We start from the raw sequence: 24,720 nt of genomic DNA, 5'->3' as shown, positions 1-24,720 counted from the left end.
ATCCGAAGTGTTTTTTTTAAAACTATTTTTCTCTTTGTTTCCATGAACAATTTAAAGCGCATATAGTAACGGGCCATTCAACATTAAGTTCGTTATCGGGTTATATTGGGTCATTCATGCGCAGATAATGGAATACACAGTTGATATTGTCGTCTGCCTACAATATAACGGCCGATGGCAAAAGTCGTATAAAAAATAAGTAAATAAAAAGAAGCTCTTTATAGAAAAAATCGACTTACGAATACACGTGCAGTGATACGGACGGTGCAGAAAAATCTTCACCAAATATTTCCTTTCATGAGGCAGAAGACTTGGAGCTTTATTTGATAATTTCCTTTCAGTTTGGTATATGTCAGAGTTCAATGTCAGAAAAAAAATTACAACAAAAAAAATCCCTACCTACCAACCCACACAAATTTACCTGGGTCGGGTCATGTCAAACAATCAATTTTTTAAGGATGCCCTTTTACCACTCTATAAATATATACTAAATTACAATACAAATACAATTATATACTAAAATACAAATATAAATACATTATTTACCATATTTCCATATAAATTAATGCACTTTAGCAATAGTGATACTATAAAGGGGAGCTATTTTACCAGGCTCTACTTGCATAATTAAATAAAGTTTTAAAAAACTTTCCACATTTGTCATTTTTTTCATATACATCAATACAACCTGTGTATATTTATGACTTTATATGCATTAATACAATCTTAACATAAGATTTATAATTGTCATAAGTCATATAATGTCTGTTAACAAATTGTGGCATTGTTGAACCACTTTGTGGTCTGGAAAACTCCAAAACTATTTATTTTCTTTTAATTTTAAATAAAGTACACACCCGTGTAACTTTTCTTTCCAACTTATATAAAACTATAAATAATTTCATATAATAAGAACATTAAAAAACACAGATCACAAAGTTAAAAGACTCCAACAACAACTCCATTGCAGCATACGCTGAACAATGGGTCTAGTAATGATGATGCCAGTACTAATGGATGTAATTACCCTTTTTTTGTTCCATATATTTCCTATCATGAAATTCTACGCTATAAATAGTGAACTTAATGTCAAACCTTTCATTGTGCAAATTTTTCATCTCAAAACGGATTGACCTACTTGCTTTTGCAAGATAAGGAAGTCCGACCAATCAACGCCATGTTTTTAAAATGCAGTCAGCCAATAGGAAATCTCTTTTAGCGTAGTTTTATATGCATAGATTCTTGAGTATCTCGTTATATTATATATTTCATTGTTAAAGTAAAGTTTTGTTTAATTTATTAGATTTTTATGCCCCCCCCCCTTCGAAGAAAATGGGGTATATTGTTTTGCTCATGTCGGTCCGTCGGTCCGTCCACCAGATGGTTTCTGGATGATAACTCAAGAACGCTTTGGCCTAGGATCATGAAACTTCATATGTACATTGATCACGAATGGCAGATGAACCCTATTGACTTTCAGGTCACTAGGTCAAAGGTCAAGGTCACATTGACTCAACATAGTGCAATGGTTTCCGAATGATAACTCAAGAATGCTTAAGCCTAGGATTATGAAATTTCATAGGTACATTGATCATGGCTGTCAGATGACCCCTATTGATTTTCAGGTCACTAGGTCAAAGGTCAAGGTCACATTGACTCGAAAAGTAAAATTGTTTCCGGATGATAACTCAAGAATGCTTACGCCTAAGATCATGAAACTTCATAGGTTCATTGATCATGACTGGCAAATGACCCCTATTGATTTTCAGGTCACTAGGTCAAAGGTCAAGGTCACAGTAACTCGAAACAGCAAAATGATTTCCTGATGATAACTCAAGAATAATAAGGCCCGGGATCATGAAACTTCATTGGTACATTGATCATGACTGGCAAATGACTCCTAATGATTTTCAGGTTACTGGGTCAAAGGTTAAGGTCACATTGACAAAAAACGTATTCACACAATGGCTGCCACTACAACTGACAGCCCATATGGGAGGCATGCATGTTTTACAAACAGCCCTTGTTATTAAAGCACCGCATCAACACTGCAAAGTACCATGTTATGTTTATGGCTCAGCCCAGTAAAATCGGGCTGACCATATGTCCTTTTTTGCGGCCTTTTTAACGCACAGTATATTATATATGTTAAGCAGTGTGCTCGGGCAATGGTTTTTAACCGAAGTCCCGAGGGTAAACAACCCCATTAGTTAGTTACATTAAGTGACAATTCTTAAGTTACAACGAATGAAGCTACAATTAAAAGGTCGACAATAGATCGATTGCAATAAATTTATTTCGGTCGCGTTCTTTAATAAGTATACAGAAATGTTCATACACACAGTATACGTATAAATACATAGAAAAACAAATACTAAAAAACGAAAGCAAAATACCACTTCCTCTTTATTATTAAACATTGCATATAATATATATCTATAAGACCCGTGTTATTTTGAAACTTACTTTTAAAGTAACTTACAAACTCGCATACATTAAAAAAAATTCATTACACTTTGCTATTGTTTATTTTGAATAAAACAACATTTATTTCACTTTGCTATTGTTTATTTTTTTTTGTATAGTTTATTCAAAACAAAGCATGAAATGACACATTTAACGTTTTTGAAACAAATTCAGTGGGGTTAATCGTAAACGTCTTATTGTAAATAGAAGATAAAGATACTTGGTAAACCATGCCAAGCAATGACAATTCAAGTTGGAAGTGAAACGATTAAGGGGAAAACATGCATGGTAGAAACACCTGGGGCCCGAAACATCCGACGACAATATTAAATAGTTGTTGCACGTATTTATAATTTGGACACTATTATAAGTTTTATGTTTAATCAACAACATATTATTTGCATTGTTCTTCCAGGATTCCCAGCTCACTGCAGCGGTTACTCATTTTGTGAATGTTGACCAAAAGCCTTACCACTGTTTATATGTCCCCCGGTCTATACTGGGGGACATATTGTTTTTGCCCCGTCTTTTGGTTTGTTGGTTTGCGTCAAACTTTAACATTGGCCATATTTTTTGCGATATTGAAAGTAGGCACTTGATATTTGACATGTATGTGTATCTCATGGAGCTGCACATTTTAAAAGGTGAAAGGTCAAGGTCTTTGTTCAAGATCAAATGTCAAATACTTGGGAGACATATTGTTTCACAAACACAAATTCCTTGAATTGATGTCCCCCGTCAATTTCAAAATTGTGACAGACGGACGGACAACGCCAATTCTATATCCCTCCGCCTTTAGCGAGGGGGGGGGGAGTAATAAGTCTAAATGTACAAGACATTAAGAATGGTTGGTGAAAATGGGCCCAAAATATGTGTGTCATTAGTATTTGGGAAAATCAACAACTTAAAACATAACATTTTATGCATATATCTTTGGATAAAGAAATGCATTTAAGTACAAACAAGTTTCATTGAAATGCTCGAAAGCAGTTCAACAATATGCTTCTTGACAGAAAAGCTTTCTGGACGAATGGACGACGCCAAAACAATCTGTTCCAGATAAAAGGACGGGATGAACAACGCCAAAACAATATCCTCCTCCAGATAAAATTATGAGAGAATGAAGGACAGACAAGTCAGCGATTATATGCTCTCCGTTGTTGGAACACAAAATCTCTAACCTGTAATTTCTAAGTACAAAGATACATAATTCTGGAAAAAATGCTAGTCAGTTTAGCGGTTTAGCGCACGACCTTATATGAAGCATTTGTGTAACCTTGAACCTTGATGTGAATCGTATGACATTACATGAAATATATTGTGTGACGTTGACCTTAATCCTAGACATGAACCTTGACCGTAACCCTTGAAATGAATCTAAAATATGACACTTAACAAGGAAGAAGATGGAGAAGAATTATGGAAGGTTATTGCAAATCCACAGGTGCATTGTTAAATAATGGCTAAATGATAAATATTTCTACAGACGTGTGACCTTTGATGGGTGACCTTGACTTTGGTAAAAAACAAATAGGTCTTGCCCTGCCTGATCATTGAGAACACTTGCATCAGTAAGTTTTGAGAATCCATTTTAGTTTGGTAGAATCCTTACCAAATAATGCTTTTTTAATCAAAATGTGTTATTTTGACATTTATGTGTGACTTTGACCATGACCCTAGCAACCTGGATTTTATATTTTACACTCAGCTAGATAATGGAGAACAATTGTAGACAGTTTTTACAGAATCCCTTGATGCATAGTAAAGGAGTGACTAAATAATGAATAATTCATAACATTTGGGACCTTTGACCTCAATGTGTTACCTTGGCCGTAGCCCCTAGGATTATTGGTGTTGAATGTGAAGCACCCCAGATGATTGAGAACAACTATGGCAAGTTTCATGACTCTGGCTCATGTGTTAATGAAGATATAGCTCTAAGCTTATATTAAAAAGCTTTTTTCAAGATACAAAGGGCCATGACCTGAGCCCCTAATATTATGGGTGTTGATTATGAAGCACTACCAAATAATTGAGAACAATTTTGGCAAGTTTCATGGCTCTTGCTCATGTGTTAATGGAGATAAAGCTCTAAGCTTATATTAAAAAGCATTGTTTCAAGAAACAAAGGGCCGTAACTCCGTTATTAAAAGATGGTGTACAATGCCATTTGGCGTGCATCACCCTCTTATCCATGTATATACTCATACATACCAAGTTTCAATCAAATCCGCAAAAGCACTTCCAAGATATGGCTCCAGACTCAAAATTGCCGGACGGACGGACGGACAACGCCAAAACAATATCCCTCCGCCTATGGCTATGGATAAAAATCATACTGTGCATTTTTTCCCAATGGAAATATGTATCAAAACTACCTTCTGTTTAGCCTCATGGTGTACCCCTGGAGCGTCTGACGCCAGGTACACCCTCTTCTGGACTCCAGGGTGCTGCTTCTGGTAAATATCGAACCACTCGTTGGCATAACTCATGTACTTATCAATGCTGTGAAATTGGGCCTCCGTACCGACCTTGTTTGTCCGTCTCACGTGCAATCTTTAATTCAATATGACTATCAAATATTTGGTAACATCAACTCAGTCTTATATATTTAAGGTTATACTGCAGGATGTGACTTACGCATCTAAGCACTAATCATCCAACTTAAATTGGAACAATTTTCACACTCGGCGACGATATCATTTAAACAATTGTTCTGGTTACGGCTCATGATGATTGGAAAAAAAATTGTGCCAAAGTGTTGACATGGTTTGAATATAGATAAATAAAGACAATATCCCCGTCCACTTGCAGACATTTTTATCAACGGACCGGAACTCTCGCTTAACTAAGCAGATATATCAAACACACGTTTTGTCTAAGGTTCATGATGATTTGTCAAGAATGCAACTTTTAGAGTGATTGCTAGTGGGTTTTTTACATTTGATTTCAGAACATTCTATAGCTTTTCAATTTCATCAGCCATATGTGGACTGAGTAATTATTCGATATAATTTAATTCCACCAAAAATTTGTTACAGTTTGCGAAAATAAACACACATGTAACACACTACTTAAAATCATTATTCAAAGAAATATTCTGAAACATATACTTCTACCTACCCAACAATAGGGTTAACAAAGCCCAGCTTTTCTTTGGTCTCATTCAGAAATTTCCGCATCATGGCATTTAGTCTGGTCAAGTAGGTCACAAACTGACCTACCCACCAGGCCGAAGGGTCACCGTGAATACGGGTCAAGCGATCAGCGATGTCCTCTGGTATCGCTAGCGGTAAAAAACTTAGTCGCGGAGACAAATTGTGCAATATAGGAAGCTCGATGACTTGCGAATCATCCGTCATAGAATTCGCTACAAAAATAACAAGGCATCAATTTTGTTTACACATTATTGTATTACGGTACATGATACTCTTTTAATTTATAATATGTTAACGTCTCTAAATGAAAGTCTTATGCAATTAAAATTCCAAATAAAGTCTTAAAGTAAACGTAATCACACTTATTATATAAGAAACTGTTTAATTATCAATGTGTTTTTATGTAATATTAACCAGTTTTAAACGAAATTGGAAGATTTAAGGATTTGGAAAACATTTAAATTGAAAGTTCTTGTTTTTTTTTAATGTCTGCTTCTTATGAATCTTAACCTTGTTTGTTGATCCGGCATGACCTGTTTCATCTAAAATGTTTCTCTAACTTTACTGGCCAAATATTTACTTTACTGCTCCTTCTGAATATATGCATTGGTCAATGCTGATACAATGACTACATTGTGGCAATTTTAAGAAAACAGAAATGTTATAATAGCTGATAAATTATAATACATGGGAATTTTTTGTTGGGGGGGGGAGTTGTTAGGAAGGCTTTAAGTAAGCCTATGCTTTATATTGTGAATATTATCCATGGATACCCAGAATTGCATCCCTTTGTAAAATTTTCATCTCTCTTTGTGAAGTAGACTCAAAAGGTGTTAGAGCAATGCTTTGAAATGATTAAATGCTTTGCAAATGTTTATATTGTTTCCAATGTACTTACGTCCTCAGCGAGTGGTCGTTTGACCGACAGTGGAGCGGCATGTCTTGCTGATTGACAGGAATACAAACTCCCAGCCCTGGAAAGCTTATCCCAAGTACTCCGACTGCAAGATGAGCGTGCGCTGGGTGGCGTACGCCATGATCAGGCAGTAGGTCACATGATGCAGTCTGCACCCGTAGCCACACGCCTTACCAGGACTGCAGATAATTTTCTTTGCCTTGTCACACTCGGAAGGATTCTGAGAAGCAAATATCGAACATTTCTTATCCTCAGCTTGGTGAAACATCTGTATTAACTTTCGTGTCAAAAAGCTATGTTTGACACAAGGACAAATGCCTTTAGGGTTCATGTTCAAATGCCACATGTGTTTAGTGGACCGGAAAGAAATTGAACTCAGAAACGCCACCATATGTTTCCGGAGCGTGTACTGGTTATAGATAATATAGGATTGTTTACTAGTACTTATTATATCGTGTCATTACAGACAAGGATGATATAGCGTAGCAAAAGCCGCTTAAATACTGATGTACGGTAGTATTATATGTAAATGAGATACGACCTGATAATATCCGCAAGGCTCTTTGCATATTAACAGATAATACATAAACTTCATACATTTACTCTTTAATTAAATATTTCGGCCAAAGGCCTTCTTCAGTAAACGATTAATAAGACAACTTTACATAGCGTTTTCTTCTGTTGATCATAACGGAAGTAAATACAAATAAATGACGTAACGTTACCCGACGTGAACGTGACGTTACGCGCCAATACTCGGAAGTACGTTGTGTATATATTATTATATAGATATTATACACATATACCCACATATACATACATACATACATATATTCATATATATATATATATACATACATATACATACATATACATACATACACACACACATATATATATATATATATATATATATATATATATATATATATATATATATATATATATATATATATATATATATATATATATATATATATATATATAACACATACATACATAAACACAAACATACACATACATACATATACAAACATACATATACACATATATACATATATACACATATACATATACACATATACCTGTTCACAATATACATATATGTACTATATATAATGTTTTAAGATAAACATAAATATTATTATTTATTATAAGCATTATATGCTGTCTATTAATGTTGCCGACTGGAACACACTGTCTTTTACATTACATCCGAAAGGTTTCATAGTTTTTAGTCTCTTTATCCACAACGCTTCTCTAATTCCACGTTCTTGGCGTCCAGCGATATTTCGCGTCTCCAGGACCAAGAAGTACATATTGTCATCGCAGTGGCTCGAATCAAAGTGGGTAGTAATGGGCTTTTCTTTATGCAGGCGGATGTCTCGTAAATGTTCACTCATGCGTTCTCGGATTTGCCTCTCCGTCTCCCCAACATAAACAACACACTCGCACTTGTTGCATCCTATACTATATATCACGTTTTTCGTGCGACAAGTAACATTTTTGTACGTGCTGTAAGTAATTTTATCGTCTCTGTCTTGGATGTCATTTGTTGTCAGTTTGTTACAGCACGTGCAGTTTGCCTCACATATGTGTGTGATGAAGGTAGCCTTGCTTGTTTTGTTGTGTACCAGGGTATCACAGAGGTTTCTGTCCCTACGGTATGCTACTAAAGGCGGTTTATTGAAAACCTCGCGCATCCTGTCCGATCTATATAGAACGTTTAAATGTTTGTGTACAATGTTGTGTACGTTTGGAAGAAGACTGGAAAACGTGACTACAAGAGGAACTCTGTCGTTTTGCGTTTTTTTTCCAGTACATCTGTGCGCGACAGTGCATCTACCTTCTGTAACTGGCCTTCTACGAATTTCCCGCTGTACCCGCGTCTTCTTAATTGCAATTTAGGTCATTTCTATGTTTGTTGTAATCATCTTCCTGTTCGCATATTCTTCTTATCCGCAATCCAAGTCCATATGCTAAAGATCTTTTACTGCTAGGGGGGTGGCACGATTCTTTACGTATGTAGAGCTGTTTGTCCGTGGGCTTTACATATAGATCTGTGTAGATATGACAATTTCGGATCCGCACGGTTGTATCTAGGAAAACGATACTATGCGGACTATACCGAAGGTCGACCTGAATATTTTCGTGAATGGAATTGGCATGTATGGTAAAAGCCTCAAGTTCAGGCGCGGTACCTATCCATATTCCAAAACCATCATCTATAAACCTCTTTTAAAATGCCGGTACTTTATAAGCTGTCATGGGTTTTTCGTCCCACTTCCGCCATATAGCTACACGCAAAATTTGTTCCCAGTTTTGAGCCGATCGCCACTCCATCTGTCTGTACGTAGTTGTTTTCATTTAGACTGAAATTGTTGTTTTCCAAAACCGACGTGATTACGTCAATCATATCATCAGTTGAAGTGACTAGTGGGTTGGAGCGCGCGTTCAATGCTTCCCTGCAAGCTTCTAACCCTTCTCTTTTGGGTATGGATGGATACAGTTTCCTGACGTCAAAACAAAATGGTAGATCGCAAAAAACACAATTTAAACGCACATTATTAAAAAACTGAAACAATAAAGTAAGAAATCGATATTTACAATAAAAATGTCTGAACTACAAATACACGAACAATATTTTTTTTCAAATTGCACATTCCAAAGGTACTTCTACTAGCTGTGTACCAACCAACGGGTACTTTTAAAAGCAAACGCGTAGTGTGAAAAAAACCCACAAAACTTCTTGATCTGCGTAGAAAACGTTTAGGTTTGAGATGTTAACGGTTGCCCCCAAAAAAGCCTTCCACGTATTTTAGTCAAAGTGGGTGGGGAACGTGGCTGCTTGATTTCGAGGTGCTGAAACTTCTTGAGGAAGTTGCTTTTTTGCGGGATGTAGAGACAATGTTAGATGTGTGTGAGACGAAACGAAGATGCTTTGGGGTTAAATGAGGACTTTCTCGATGAAATTATGGCCTCATAGTTGTTTGAAAATTTGAGTGTCTGATAAAATGTCTCCTGCAAAACTTGATCTTAGGAGGAAAATATTATGCTTAAATCTGTTTTACACTTTAAAGAAAGTCTCTTCTTACCATAAACCCACGGTAAAAAGAACTGCTAGATGACACAGCTGGAAGCACATGCCTTAACCCTGATCACCCCACCACACTTACAGCCAAATCACCTGAAGATAATCAAGCCTCCTCTGTACAAGGTCAGTGAGTCTGAGCGCCTCCCTCTTGCGCCAGTCCACATCACCATCCACCGCGTTTGCCAGTCTGCTCTGGTCATTCTTCATCTTCCTGTCGGAAATAGTACGCTCTTACATTTGACTTAGTTTATGCTTCTCATGATTTGATACATTTAAACGAGTCTTACATAAGACACAGGTCTTTCAGGAATTAACAAAATTACAAAACGTTTAAGATAGTGTATATAAAGAAAGTATGTCATTATTCGAAAAACCTTTAATAACCAATGCTTTAATGATTTGCAATATTGCATAAGGCTATCGTGTTTTGATTTGTTTCTTAATTCGTCTTTATATCATGATATTACATCGATGTCTAAATGCTATTTATACCATAATGAGGAAAGGAATAAAGTCTAACTAGAAATAAAATATAAACACCATTGAATTTAATGTATTTAAATACTACAAAATGTTTATAAAAAAACACCATTGCTATTGTTTTCATATTTAAAGATAAAATGACCAAGAACACATGTCATGTAAAGGTTATTGTCTTCAACAATGTGAAAATAAATACTATAATGATTGTGAATATATACGGAATATTACGCTAGTCAATTGTTCCATGTATTTGTATCAGTCGAGTGGCATTTTCCATATTGATTAGCTGTTACGTAAGTGATGTGTTCGACAAAATCCTAGCCCATTGGTTAATCGACTGAACCGTTTTGATATTGTCCAACCACAATTCATGTACCAAAAACTTTTGCACATTTTTCATACAGTATAATATTTGTATTGTGTTTTGAAGGCTATTCAGCATGGAAAATAACTCCAGTTTCTTATTTAATAAACATGTAAGCCTTAATAAATTAACATTTACAAAATCATTACGTATGGCCGTATAAAATACCTCGTCTATTGAAACGCGATTTTATCATCTTATTCACGTTGAAAACAAATACTACTAACACATGGTGATACATCACACGCACATACATTTAGAGAGTCAACCTAACTCATTGAATGGTATATGGCAATATAAAGAATGCATCGTAACAGATCCAGTTTCAGTCAGAGCTTAAAATTCCATGTTTATTGTGTAAGCGAATTCGATTTGGCTTAATGCAGTGAACGATTAACAAGTAAGCGATTAGCGTGTAGCATTTGACGTTCGACACACATAGGCGCTATGTGGTAAACAATTTGAATAAAAAAGTATTCTAAACACACACAAAACACAATTTTGTACTATATTTAATATAAAATTCAACAAAAAGCAATAAACAAAATACACACAATAAAACAAAACAAATCATAACGCAATAAACATGAATACCTCTTATACGCACCAATAAATCTTTATAAACTTACGGTTTACATCTCTTACAAAACCACTGACTCGGATATACCTTATCGGTTAGTTTAGATCTTAAATTGAAGTTGACTTGTGTATGATAAAACGTTTTGCTCCTGACTTCCAATATGGCGTCGATTTTTTTCGTGAAGGAGTATCGGACATTTTCACCAGGTAAGCCACTGTATCTATTTTTTTATTTTAAATGTACGGTGTTTGTGCTTCCCTATTTTTTTGTTTCAAGATCGTAGAGGTCGGGATAAAAAAGCTATTGAAGGAAAACCTATTGACGCATGTGTACAGTTAAATATAACTAAAATCATGATTATTACATTTTTTCGAGGCCGTTTTATCTCTGATCACTCATTATTTGCCTAAAAATTGGTTAAAACCCCCTTTTTGGAACTGACTTCCTTTAAAGCAAATGAAGGTATCTGTCTTCCAAATGGCAAACAGATCTTTCCAATGTTTAAGAGCTTGACACGAAAATACTGTCCTAGATGAATTCCGCACTGGTGCACAGGTTTTTGAAAACATTAACTCTTTCAGAAGATCAACATTTATCCTCTTTTTATTAGATGTTATATTTTTAATTATTATCACTTTAGGTTTTCTCACATACTTCACGCTGACATTTGATGTGCGTAATATAAGGGTTTGACTGTAGTTTTTACAAATTGAAGTCTTACCTGTTTATTTTAACGCATATAAACATATTTATGTTTGAATACGTCTAAAACGGAATACTATTCTTTTTTAACGGAATACTCTGCTAAATATATCCAAGTATCAAGACGCCAGTAATAGACGTTCAGGATGCCAAGATTTAAACAGAAGGCGTAACGAAGTGTGTACGGTCTAGAAAGCAAAAGGTACATGAAACCCCACCAATCAAACAAAAACGATGAAGTCGAAGTACTACGCCAGTTAACACATTTCAAACAATGACATTCCAGCAATGTAAGTGTAAGGAAAAACAGGAAAAGGTGAAGTCAGTTTTAAACTGTTTATAAGGTTAATGTGACGAAAAACTATCATATTGCGATTGGGATGCATAGAGTAATTTGTAAAACATAACGCTTGTTTAGAATATGCATATCAGTAGATGTATTTTATATTACAAACGTATATATTAACTGTTTATTTAATACAATGACATTTAACGCGTTTAATCATAACGAAACTGAAACATGTATGTAACTTTGATGTGACACATTTTTGATAACCTTTTTTGAAACACGTTCTGAGTACGTGAATATATTACAATCGAAAGTAGTGAACTTGTAGTGTAGCATTTGTGTAAATGCAATATACGATATGATTCATAAGAATATTCAATATATACGTGTTGTTTTGCTCGTTCATACTTATACATATTATTTAAGAAATAAAGTATTGGTTTACTTCGATATTTTATGTTGTTTGTCCCTAACATTGCCTTCTTATCTCAAATTATGTTAATATGTCAAATGCATTTCTGTTCATTCCGTCCGATATGAATTTTTCTCAAGAAAGAAAGTGCTGAATACACTGAAAATGTATGTAGAGACATCTTGGAAAGAAACGACGCAATGCAGATAAAAAAATACCAAAAAAGTGAGAAACTAGCATTATGGCATATACGTAACGAATTAAGTAATATTCATAGAAATTATATGTCAGACTTGTATATGTATACTTAATAAAATTTAAGTTAAACACTATAAACTATATGATTTAGTTTGGTTCGTCAGTTTTAATTTGCTGTTTTATTCCGGCTGTGTTGAAGGATTCTTTATGGAATATTTTACGTATAAACGCATGTGGTCCATGAATGGGGCATGGTATCTCAGTCCTTCGCTTATTTTTTTTATTCCTTATTACATATACTGTATAATGTATATAGGTACCAAAATTGCTTAAAAGGATGTCAGTTTCAAAAGGAGGGTTAAACCAATGTTTAAGGCAAATAATTAGTTATCAGGGATTAAATGGTCTTGGGATAATGATATAATCGGTTTTATTTTACTGTGCACTTGATTCAATACTGTGTATTACAAGAGATCATGATATTTGTACATCCGATTTCTCGAATGTCACGTAAGTAGACAACATATTTGTGGACGGGTTTCCTTCAATATTTTCCCCCGACCTATACGATTTTAAAACAAACAAAAAATACACGAGGGAAGCACACACACTTCTGAGTCGAAAGGGTGTATTAATTCTAAAGAGATATACGTACAAAGTGGAATACCGAGTGAAAATATCCGCTACGACTTCACGAAAAACGACCCAATCTTGGAAGTAAGTTCGAACTAGCCTCACTTAAATCCGGTGAGCTCCCGTATACGCACACCCCCTTGATGAGGAAATGTGTTTTTTAAAGAGCCATGTGCGAAAAAGTAAATATTTGATTTAGAAATTTGAAATTCAACAATGCCTACTTTTATGTTCATATCAGAAGATATGGAATGAACTATCAAAACCTTCTTTTGATCAAGACAGTCCAAGAGAATATATCTCCATCCGTTTTAGTATTTTTACATTAAAGTAGAGTCGATGAACAACCATTGCTTACTTGTGTATATCCGCTGATATCTCGATGATTGTATTGAACTTACTCACAAGGGCAGGGTCGGTGGCTTTCTAATTTATCTGCGTGAGCCTAGCTTGCAAGTACAAATTATACTCTTCTGACACACGCTCCATCTCCCGTCGAATCACTTCATATTTAAATTTTGGGCCGCCTAAATGGGAGATATGTATCTAGGGTTTAGTGTTGTACTTTCATATCTGATTATAGAATTTGTAAACAGATAGAAACGTTTTCAAGCCCAACCATATGTATATAAAAAGCCTACAAGAAACGATTGATATTAATTAATGTCGTGTCATTCTGCAAACACGACCTTCTTGAACGGTTCATGTATTTATAATTACGTCAAATTCAATTTTTCATTGGAGTTCTAGGTCAGCATTAACTATTATATCCAGATTTTATTTATTTATTTAAATTTTGGAGGTTGTCGTTTACACACTTACTCTTGGCAAATTATGGATACTCTATATAAGCATTTCGTGCTATCTACAAGTAAATGTCTTATAACGTATACACGAATTTTAAAATTGCCAAAAAATTAAAAAAAATATTAAACATGTTTAAAGTTTCAAAAAACGTTCAAACTTAGTATTATGTTGTTGAGCATGTTTCATCAAGATTGGGTCATAAATGTGGCGTCTAGAGTGAAATCAACGTATTTCTAAGATTTGACTGGTGACCAAGTTTTGTGGACCCATTTGACTCAGATTTAAATTCAGCCTAGATATTGTCTAGATAAATATTCTGAGCAAATTTTATCAAGATTGGATTAAACAAATTTACACTAGTGCGATTAAGAGCTAAAGGTGGATAACAAACGAAGCACGATACACGACGACAGCGGAACAAATATGATTGGTATCGTGTCTCCTCGAACCACTCCTTTTTGTTTAATTATTCGCAGTACAGATGTTGATTATTATGGGGTTATTATGGTTTATAGGGTCAGAAAAATCTGGTGAGAATTCTCGTTAACAGCTATACCGAAAATCGGGAAATCAAAACTTTGTTCTTTAGTTTTATATTTATGAAAACAATCAGCAACAATATTTCTACTATGATCGTCTCAAAACGAGTTCGTGGTATTTATGTTCTATGTAGGATATTGATATATTTATTTTTATCTAAATCAGAGCAGATAAAATTAAATTACTTCTTTTTAACAAAGACTTCCAAAAGACAGCTGTCTTCTTAACGTTTTTTATTTCAACTTTCAGTTGCTGACCTTAATTTAGAGGCTGTGTTTTTGTTAATTGCTTAAGCGCTTCTTCTCAATAAAACAAATAAAAACCCTTCATTTGGTAGGGGAGATACGAGAAACTGGCTAACTTAATTCCTGACTGAAGCGCTTACTAAATTTCTGACTGAATGGCAGACTGACTGACCTCTGACCTCCGGTTGCGTTGTGCTGTGAACGAGCTGTCTCTGAGCAATTTCAAGCCTCTCTTTCAGACTCGTCAGCTCCTGAGCAGTGGCTTGGTTTGTTGAGCGCTGAAACTTAAACGTTCTGCAGAGAACAGTTAATTTACATGCATGGACTTTGTCAATAAATCGATTGATCGGACCTTTCTAACTGATGCAGCATATTTATTTATTTTCTTCTGTTGATTATTTGGCGAGGAAAAGGACTGTCAAGTTTTGGTTTAGGATCAGTTTTAATGAAGCTTTTTTATTTGATTTTTTTAAGAGTGTGGAGCATTATGTTGGTCCATACAAAGGACGTGTAACAAAAACATAACATTCCTAAAAATCATATTTTGTGAACCGTGCGAACCAGAAACTTGATATATTTTAAATAACATCCACTGTTAATAATCTCTTACTGTTCATTCGTTTTTTCCACAATAATATACCCGATAATCAATATTTCTTTCCAGAACAGTTTTCGCGATGTTTCGAATTTGATAGACCTTGTGTTTACTGATTTAAATCCGTGCACTTCCTCAACTTTCGATTTTACACGCAATCTTGAAAGATGCCAAACCGATTAACTAGAAATACGATTTGTTTCGGAAATGGTATCCACTGGTCCAAACGTATCATTAAAACGTGTAAAAATACATCAAAAGCAAAACATGTATAATGTTTGACAACGTAGATTAATGCACTCTGTATTACACGGTACGTTTCATATTAATAATACTTTATGACAACTTATTTCATTGAAAGCTCATTCGCCAGCTCGTGTCACGCATCAATTCAGACCAACAGCTATTGAAAAGTACGAAAGGCATATTTTTTCGTTATTTGTCTGACACATACATCATAAGTGTGTATAATAAAATTAATTTTACACCACACATATTATAATGAATTAACACATATTGTCAATTCTCGAAATGGCAATGTTAATAAACAGGAGAAATCTTATTTTGACCCGCGTGTGACTTTTTCGTTTCAAAATCGTTTTTACGTTGGAAAAACAGCACAGCAGAAGCTTGATGTTAAAACGGTTTACTATGCCTTGTTTGTGGATAATAATAGTACAGTCAACGCGTTTGCTAAGATCTTCAATGCGACCATGATAGTGTGATTGCTCTTCTTGGTTCCATCTTTTGTTTAGACCATAAGAAAAAGCCCTGGACAATCATATATTCATATTTCAGTGTTCCATCCATGCGTTAAATATATTTGTTTAGGAATTTTATTTTCAAAGATGTGCATTCTACGGGAACAAGATATGGAAAAGGCGGAAGAACACACTGTAGGAAAATACAAACAATTCTTAACGAGCAGTTTCCCGACGAAAGGAAGGATTTTTTGTGTGTAAAGCGGAATGAGCAGCTCTAAATTCGAGAGGTCAGACATGATTTGTTCTGTTTATTTTAATCTCGACAGGCGATGCAAGTAACTTTGATTAAAACAAAGAACTTTGTCCATCGTTGTCTTGTGTAGAAAGAGAATTCAATAACGAATATGCTGCCTTATTGTTTGGTTATTGTTTTTGTTTGGCTTAAACTGTTATAAATGGGTGTTGTTGTTTTGTTTAAGGTGATATAGTAAGTAACAAAAAATATTCACGATCCTTAACTGTTTCAGTTTACAATACTTGGTTTTATTCGAAACATGTTACTAGTGACTAGGTCTAATCTTAGAAATACCTGTTAAACTACACTACAGGCATATCATGTCAATATAAACGTTGAGTTCGAATGTTGTGATGGGCATCCAAAAAAGGTCTAAAGATCAAATCTGACAAAATAACTCGTTTCAACTTCAATAGACATTTATGCCTCAATCTTGATTACACTTGGTCTAAATGTGTATTTTCTCAAAACCTCGAATCTGGGTACCGTATGTCAAATAAAGCTATTTCCACGGTTAAGTTTGAACAATTGGTTTTGCTTAGGTGAGCGCTTTTGGGCAATCATGTCTTTTTTGGTTTTTGTAAATTGCCGTCCTGGTTCATTCCGATATTGTGCACCTTAAATCAAACAAAGGTGATTAAACTATATTTTTGTAAGCAGTTTATTCCTGATTTGTGCATCGTGTACATTCAGCAAACAAAAAAGCATCTACTCGCCTTGGGTAAATTTACCTCTTATGCGTTTAAAAACTTCAGTTCAGTATTATGTGTCTGTAGTTTTTCGAGTTCTTTAAGAGCCCGCTGCAGCTGTATTTCGTTGCGCTGGTTTGTGTCGTTTGCTCTTTTGAATTTGGACATGATCATGTACGTAATGACAAATAACCAAGCCAGTAAGAGGACTGATACGGCTTGCCTGAACTTCATCTTTAGGCTCAACTACACTTGACTTGTGAAACTGAGATAGTTTTTTTCTTTGCGTAGTTCACTTTATTGCTGAAAATGAGAGGAACGTTCTTAATGTGCAATTTGTTGGGGGGGGGGGGATGGGGTAGTGCACTTCGTTGCTGAAAATGAAAGACGTGCGTTACAAATAAAATATTTTATTCAACTAAACTTTATTGCAAAAATGTTAGGATATAAAATAGAGCATGATTTGTTGATCAAGAACCACATTATCGGTGAAATAACGGAAGAATGTTTAGTATTTCATATATGTGTTCAATTAATCTTAATTGCTTACAAAATGTTAAATATTGTTTAGTTGGATTCACTTACTTATTCGATGCAATAGTTAACGTACCAAGCCAATGGGAATTGCAGTTTCAGGAAAGATTGTGTCCATACATACAAGGAAACCATGACTCGGTCAATAATGAAGCAACGGCCCTGATTTGAAAAAGATTGTAGAGGAGGATTATATAATGTGTCATCCAAAAAGATCACATATGGCCCTTGTCGTTTTAAGCAGATTGTTTAAGTTATGTATGGATTGTGAAAACAGATGTTATCATTTTTTAATGTTCCATTGTTTAATGTTTATGGGTGTATTCTGAGATTTACTTGGATTTTAATTGCATTCAATATTGTAACAGATAGAAAACTCAAAAGGCATATAGGCATTCTATGCTTTTATTTGTGCTCGTTATTTCTTTATTTGCATTAAATGTTTAGCAGACAGAGGCCTCAAAAGGCATACAGGTACTGCAAGCATTTTGTGTGCTCTTTAAAAGCTATTTTTTGCGTCTTATAAGTGTTTCATTTATCATATTTTAAAAAATTCCAGAGGAAAAATATTATATTTGTGATGCTTCGTTGAAAATAAATATTTCCCAAGTTTGTGAATAAATAGTAAATAACACATAATTAGCATATATTAAAGGGGCCTTTTCACAGATTTTGGCATTTTTTTAACTTATTCATTAAATGCTTTATATTGATAAATGTAAACATTGGATCGTAAAAGCTCCAGTAAAAAATTAAGAAAAAAATTTAAAAAAGGAAAAGAACATTGCCCGGAGCAGGTTTCGAACCAGTGACCCATGGAGTCCTGCCAGAGTCCTGAAGTAAAAACGCTTTAGCCTACTGAGCTATTCCGCCGAGTACACATTCTTGATGTATTTTATACCTTATATAAGCAATCTTCGTAGTTTCACAAAATTTAACGACAAAAACAGAACTCTCCAAATTATTCAATCGTTTCGCGTTGCAACGCTTTATAATTTTTAGGTTTTAAAATCGTCAAAAGATGCATATAATGGCTATATTAGAGCATGTTTAATGTTCAGTATTACTGTTTCCTCACAAATATCATAACTAAAACGAAAACTTACGAATCTGAAACAACTTTTTTCAATTTTGTCAATTTACCAAATCGTGAAAAGATCCCTTTAAATAAACACAAATATGCTGAGCCTTAATCCGCACAGGTTTGGTAATGAGGTAATAAAGGTTTTAGCGCTTTAATTCCAAAAATCGCGCGCAACTTTGTTAAACATTAATGAGTTGATGTTGGTCGTATCAGTGTTTCAATATACCCTAAAGGAGTTTAGTGGTGATGAAATAATCGATTAACCATCCCCTTACACTTGAGTCTAGCCTTCTCATACAATTTCGTCTCACATATAAATTACTTAATGGGTCATACACAGACTTATGAGTAAAGTTTACACACTAATATCGCAAGATTAACCAAACGTTTAATAAAATACTTGCGTTACAAAATACAAGGGCTTGGTTATTCAGGCATTTTGTACGAATCTGCAAAATCAAATGGCTGTGAGAAATACACACTTATTAATAACGGATCTTTCGCTATCATCGGCGACTTTTCAGCTTGCATTTTTTACAAACATGACACAATTAGCACAGCATGCATCGGAAATCAATATCAAACTGTCAACTAGTTCTCAAACCATAAAATATACATTGTCATCCCCGGAAACCCGATATGCTGTGAAAAGTTGGATGTGCTAGGAGAAGTTGCCGATATATTTCGATGAGTTTCGGTATGGTAAGTAAATCCAGTTCTATTATTGTGTAAAGGCATTTTTGAATTAAAATATATTTTGGTGTAATCAAAGGAGGTATTACCATGTATGTTAGAAAAATCCTGGTTATTAATATTCAGGATTTATTGAAATATGGCTATTAAAAGTCGACGATGCAAAGATTTGTCCCATATTTAGCACTTTTTTTACAAATTTCTTTAAAGGTATGCCAGTGAAAAAGTTTTTGCACCGACAATTATATTAACCAATGTCCCCGAGTAACACATCCGCCAGGGTTTCTTTTAAAAATTCGTATTAGTGGAAAAATTCCACTTTACATTAAACATGTTAATGAAAAAATGATATGACATGGTGCAGTACAAAGATGTCAAGATATGACATTAGCGCAGTTCATTTATAAACTTAAAAGCTCACTATAACAGATGATTTATGCCCACTCTGATTCCTTGTAGATCATTTTAAATGAACTTTGAGGTTATAATTATATCCGTTCTGAAGCTAATTTCCAGCTTATTTGCATCTTTTTTTACTGTTTGAAAATCATTGTAAATATGCATCGGTGCGGCATACACACGAATATTGGCTTCTTGCCGACGTAGAAGATAATTTTGCATTTTTCCAAAAGAGATGGAGCCAATGCTTAGGAGATGGCGTTAATGATAGGAGGTGGCGCCAATGCTTGATGTAACAATTAACAGTCGTATCGAAATTACATTGGCAATGACCATGTTATTTGTTATATTCAATTAATTTTTCAACGTACAAACGAAGGCCTTAATCTTTACAGAACATATACCAATTATATAATAAATACAATTTATTTTTGTAATTTATAAGTGATCAACTCAATTAAGATGCCACCAACATGAATAAAACATATTGTACGATATATACCAAAAATGTGTAATACTCAATAAAACCAATATCTTAATGTTCAATGTTATCAAAATACAAGTAATTCATCGACATCAATATTTGAATACAGTATACAAATTCACGAAAGAAATATAATATGATACTTCTTCTATAAACGATGATTTGTGTCCATTAATCTAAATGCTTAATTTACTAAAAGGCCAAGGTCAACGAATCTTAATTATGCTCATTTATTTTGTTTTTCCCACTATTTGTAATTGGTTTAAGTTTTTAAGATATCAAAATAAGTTTTATGTTAATAGTTTAGCTTGACGATAAATGGACAACAACAACCGATTGTCTCAAAAATAGAGATGCCCTCTATAATGAAAATGCCGATTAAATGTTAAAATTAAACAACCAGACGAGTGCTCAATTGAGTTTAAATATACCATCACTAATACTAAAACGAAATGTTTGCATGTTTGTTAATTATTTGTCTTATTTACCACTGGATTTCTGTAGTATGATTAATTATATGAAAACTTAATTATATATATTTAAAATCAACGAGGATAAGTAGAATTATAACTTAAACAGAATCTTGTTGAATATTAAGTTGATTCGTTTAATCCATTCATATTTGAAACATAGGTTTCAAGTATGAGTTGAAGGACATAACCAAAATCCCAGTCAATAAAACCTAGGTTTCAAGTATGAGTTGAAGGACATAACCAAAATCCAGTCAATAAATGTAAAGGGTTTCAAGACGAAAGCATTTTAGTAATGTAACATTTAAACATTATCAATTCTCCAAATCTGAACCCTTAACCTTTCCCTTCTACACAATTTCATTCAGAGAATACTATTTAGTTTCTTGAATTTTAGCATGACCTGGACTTATCTCAGATTATTACTCTCCGCCAGACTAATGTAATATATATATTTCTGCCAACATGCAAAATTAACTGGACACCAAATGTCAACCGTTCCATAAGGTCGCATAAATCTGCTAAAATCGACTATGGAAGAACGTCAGATATCGGAAACTGAATTAAAGGCTTAATACACGTACACGTGAATGATAATTATATCACGAAACACCACACTGATAATTAAAAGTAAGACAACAAACTTACCTTTCATAGACATGCTGTTGTTTTGTTCTATGCGTCCTAGTTAGCTTACATCCAGCTTGTGTTTTGCCATTGCGGCCATGATGCTGTTACAACGCTGAAACTTGATAATTAACATTAACATGTTGCGAAGTATCACAAAAGAGGTAATACAATGCCCCATGTTAGTAAACGTTTAGTAAAACACCAGTTCACATGGTTATTTTAATTGTTAAAGCGAGATTATATGACTTATTATATGTGTTAAATTGTAATATATTGATAAAATGTTACAATTACACAAAATAGGCAAGACAAATTCTTCATTAAAGACGAATTTCATAAAAATGCAACAAAGACAAATTAGCGCCCCGAGCCGATTGTGACGTATATATTTTCTTACAATAACCGACGCATTCGTCTTTTTATTAGGACAAGAGTTAGAATCCGTGTGTCGCATGAATATAAATCGTTGTATGAATTTAAAATGAACCGTAAAACTAAGTTTAGATTCACATCGTACATGCATGATATACATGCTGGGGAATTTGACTGCACAGCCATTTTCGATTTTAGAATTAAATCTCTGGCTTATTTCGTATTTTCGACACATGTTCTTCTTAACTTTTATTTTAATTTATATTGAAATATATATATATATATATATATAATAAGTGTTTTACACATTTTATATAACATTATTAATATTTGATAAAATCGTATAATCTCGCTTTAAGGCCTAATATACACGTCCGTTGTAAACGCTCATTAATTTATTTAGAGTGGATGTCAGCGGCTGAACAAACCGACGCTGGTTTTGTTTCAGTAATATCGCACGTCTTCTTGACAAGTCACATCATGGAACATTTCAGTGCGAATGATCGAGAGGCCGCCTTCAGTATGATTGTAGAAAAGGATGGACTCATTATAATTTAAATATGTTGTATCGTTGTGGTGAAATAAAATGGGTTTATTATTACAAAAAAGTTTCATGTAGGTCTTTCACATCCAAGGTCATACTCTTTGGGGGCTCTAGAATTTGCTGCGTCAGATGTGGCTACTGCCATTGGGCCCTCAGTGTAAGGAAAGCGGCGAAAACTTACGGAGAACCAACATCAACTCTGAATGATAGAAAGACTGGTAAAGTTGTTAGTGGGTCAAAGTGGGGAAAAAACCTCTTATCTGCCTCGCAAGGATTAGAAATGGATCAAATCGCATTCAAACGAGTAGAGATAGGCTTTGGTTTCTCTAAACAGAACTTTTTGGGGTATATACATGCACATCTGTCATTTAACATTTTGAGATAGTTTTAACCTATTTATTTTTGCAACATTTGATCGAAAGCCTGAGGCTTATTGAAGCGCTATTGAGACCGTTTCCTGAGTGGAACCAAAACATGGTGTTTTTAGACCATAAGCACGCGCCAAGAGAAGGTAGCGAACCCCTGATATCGCGCAAGCTAGGCAAACACCATATACACCAAGCCACGGCGACTTTTTAAATGTGTCTTTACATGTACTCTAATTGTATGCGTAATGATTTCTTTATACACACGATTATACATTACAAGTGAATGATTAAGCAATGTGATTTACAATCTTATAAAGCGTGTTGGGATATTTGGAACACATATTTTCATATAGAAGTAAAATAATAATAAAGCAGTCAACATTTTTCACATATTCGAAGTTTCGTTTTTATTTCCAACCCTTACAAAGGTTTGCGTATATGCATATGCACTGTAATACAATTATGCCACCTAGACATAGATCTGCGTTTTGTAGGTTCCGGTGTGGGGTAGCTCCCCAATTGAAGATAGAAATTGTTATTTTGTAACAATGATTTAAATATATACCTTAAATCATTTTGCTTTGGTTTAATTTTGATTCTGATATTACCGTTAAAACTGTTTCTCAGAGTGCCATTCGTGCTTTGGGTCTCTTAATCGCAAAATGTAAAAGATTGGGTGGCGTTCCATATTATGTATTTTTCCAAATTATACGATTCTGTCGTTTGGCCTGTCATCAACTATAGCGCTATTTTATGCGGCGCTCGGACTTATTCATGCATTAAGGCAGTGCAAAACAGGGCGCAGCGATTTCTTCTAGGAGTCGGAAAATATACACCAAATGATGGTATATCGGGTGATATGGGATGGCTTCCACCGCAAGTTCGGCAGTGGAAATCAGTCACGCTTTATTGGTCTCGTTTATCATATTTGAACGCAACGGGGGTCAATAAGAGAAATTTTGCACTATGGGAAGCTTCTAAGTCTAATCGTTTATGTAAGCAATGCGTTTTTGTTGTAAAACAGTTTTTAGATGTTAATAACCTGAATATGCATAATTCCGTCAATATTTATTCGACTTAAGTGTTTAAACAAATTATCGTTAAATTCATAACGAAACTGTTAATATTTTTTAAAATCTCAAATGGGAATAATTAAATTTGTAATCCGAAACCCTTTCCCGTAAGTCGACGTTAAGGCGTTTTTAATCCGAAACACACTTCCGAATGTAAAATGTTACCGCAACGTTAAAATATTCTTGCTTCAAATCAGTCGTGCAATTTATTTTGTGTCGAATCTTTTTCTCAATTAAAAAGAGCGCGAAAACTATGCAGCATGTACAAAGTTGCGTGCATCGTTTTAACAAGCACACAACACGTCAGAGGATTGACGCATGTTCAGAGGCAATATTTCATCAAATCTATAAATAGTCACTTAAAATTTATTTGATACTATAGAAAAATGGCAAGGTTTGTTCAAAAGAAATAATTGAGAGCTTTTATCATAAATATTAACCAGAAAGTGATTTATAAAAACGGAATAAACGGGATTATCGGAAAATAAATAGAAACTTGAATAATAGTAAGTATACAGTAATAGAGTCGGGTTGAAACGGATGTATTGGAGAATCGTTCGAGTCAGGATTTTACTGTCAGTATGGGAAAGTTTTAAAACAATTAAACAATATTAAAAAGTATATTATATTTTTAAATGACAGGGGGATTTTTTGAAGAGTCATAGCGCACCAAATGACGTCTTTCGACGTTGTTTTTCTTTGAGTTAAAACCCACCACAGAACGTTAATTGACACGTTTAATTAAAAAAAAATCAACATCGGGAGGGGACACCACTCCCGAACCACCCCTGTCACCCCCGGGGCGCCTGACAAAATTCCTTTGGAAAGCACTGTGTATAGCAGTATTTTGCAACCAATATCGTCATCTTTTGTCGATGAAGTCATAAATATTGTTAAAA

At 34.3% G+C, this 24,720-nt stretch overlaps 1 protein-coding gene across 1 annotated transcript in view; it reads right to left on the bottom strand.

Moving 5' to 3' along the window:
• The window catches only part of LOC127831268 (alpha-(1,6)-fucosyltransferase-like), a 108,624-nt gene that overhangs the window by 57,592 nt on the left and 26,312 nt on the right, over positions 1 to 24,720 (bottom strand). The window contains exons 2-7 of the mRNA XM_052356248.1: positions 15,060 to 15,181; positions 13,765 to 13,822; positions 9,728 to 9,845; positions 6,621 to 6,760; positions 5,590 to 5,766; positions 4,845 to 5,022 (exon numbers count right to left, since the gene is read on the bottom strand). Coding sequence (XP_052212208.1) covers positions 4,845 to 5,022; positions 5,590 to 5,766; positions 6,621 to 6,760; positions 9,728 to 9,845; positions 13,765 to 13,822; positions 15,060 to 15,181 — 793 coding nt within the window. The remainder of the gene's footprint in view (positions 1 to 4,844; positions 5,023 to 5,589; positions 5,767 to 6,620; positions 6,761 to 9,727; positions 9,846 to 13,764; positions 13,823 to 15,059; positions 15,182 to 24,720) is intronic.

This window comes from Dreissena polymorpha, chromosome 5, assembly GCF_020536995.1.
Source record: "Dreissena polymorpha isolate Duluth1 chromosome 5, UMN_Dpol_1.0, whole genome shotgun sequence".
NCBI classification, from domain to species: Eukaryota; Metazoa; Mollusca; class Bivalvia; order Myida; family Dreissenidae; genus Dreissena; species Dreissena polymorpha.
The sequence above is the reverse complement of the archived record's forward strand: the minus strand, read 5'-3'. Positions and strand labels throughout refer to the sequence as shown.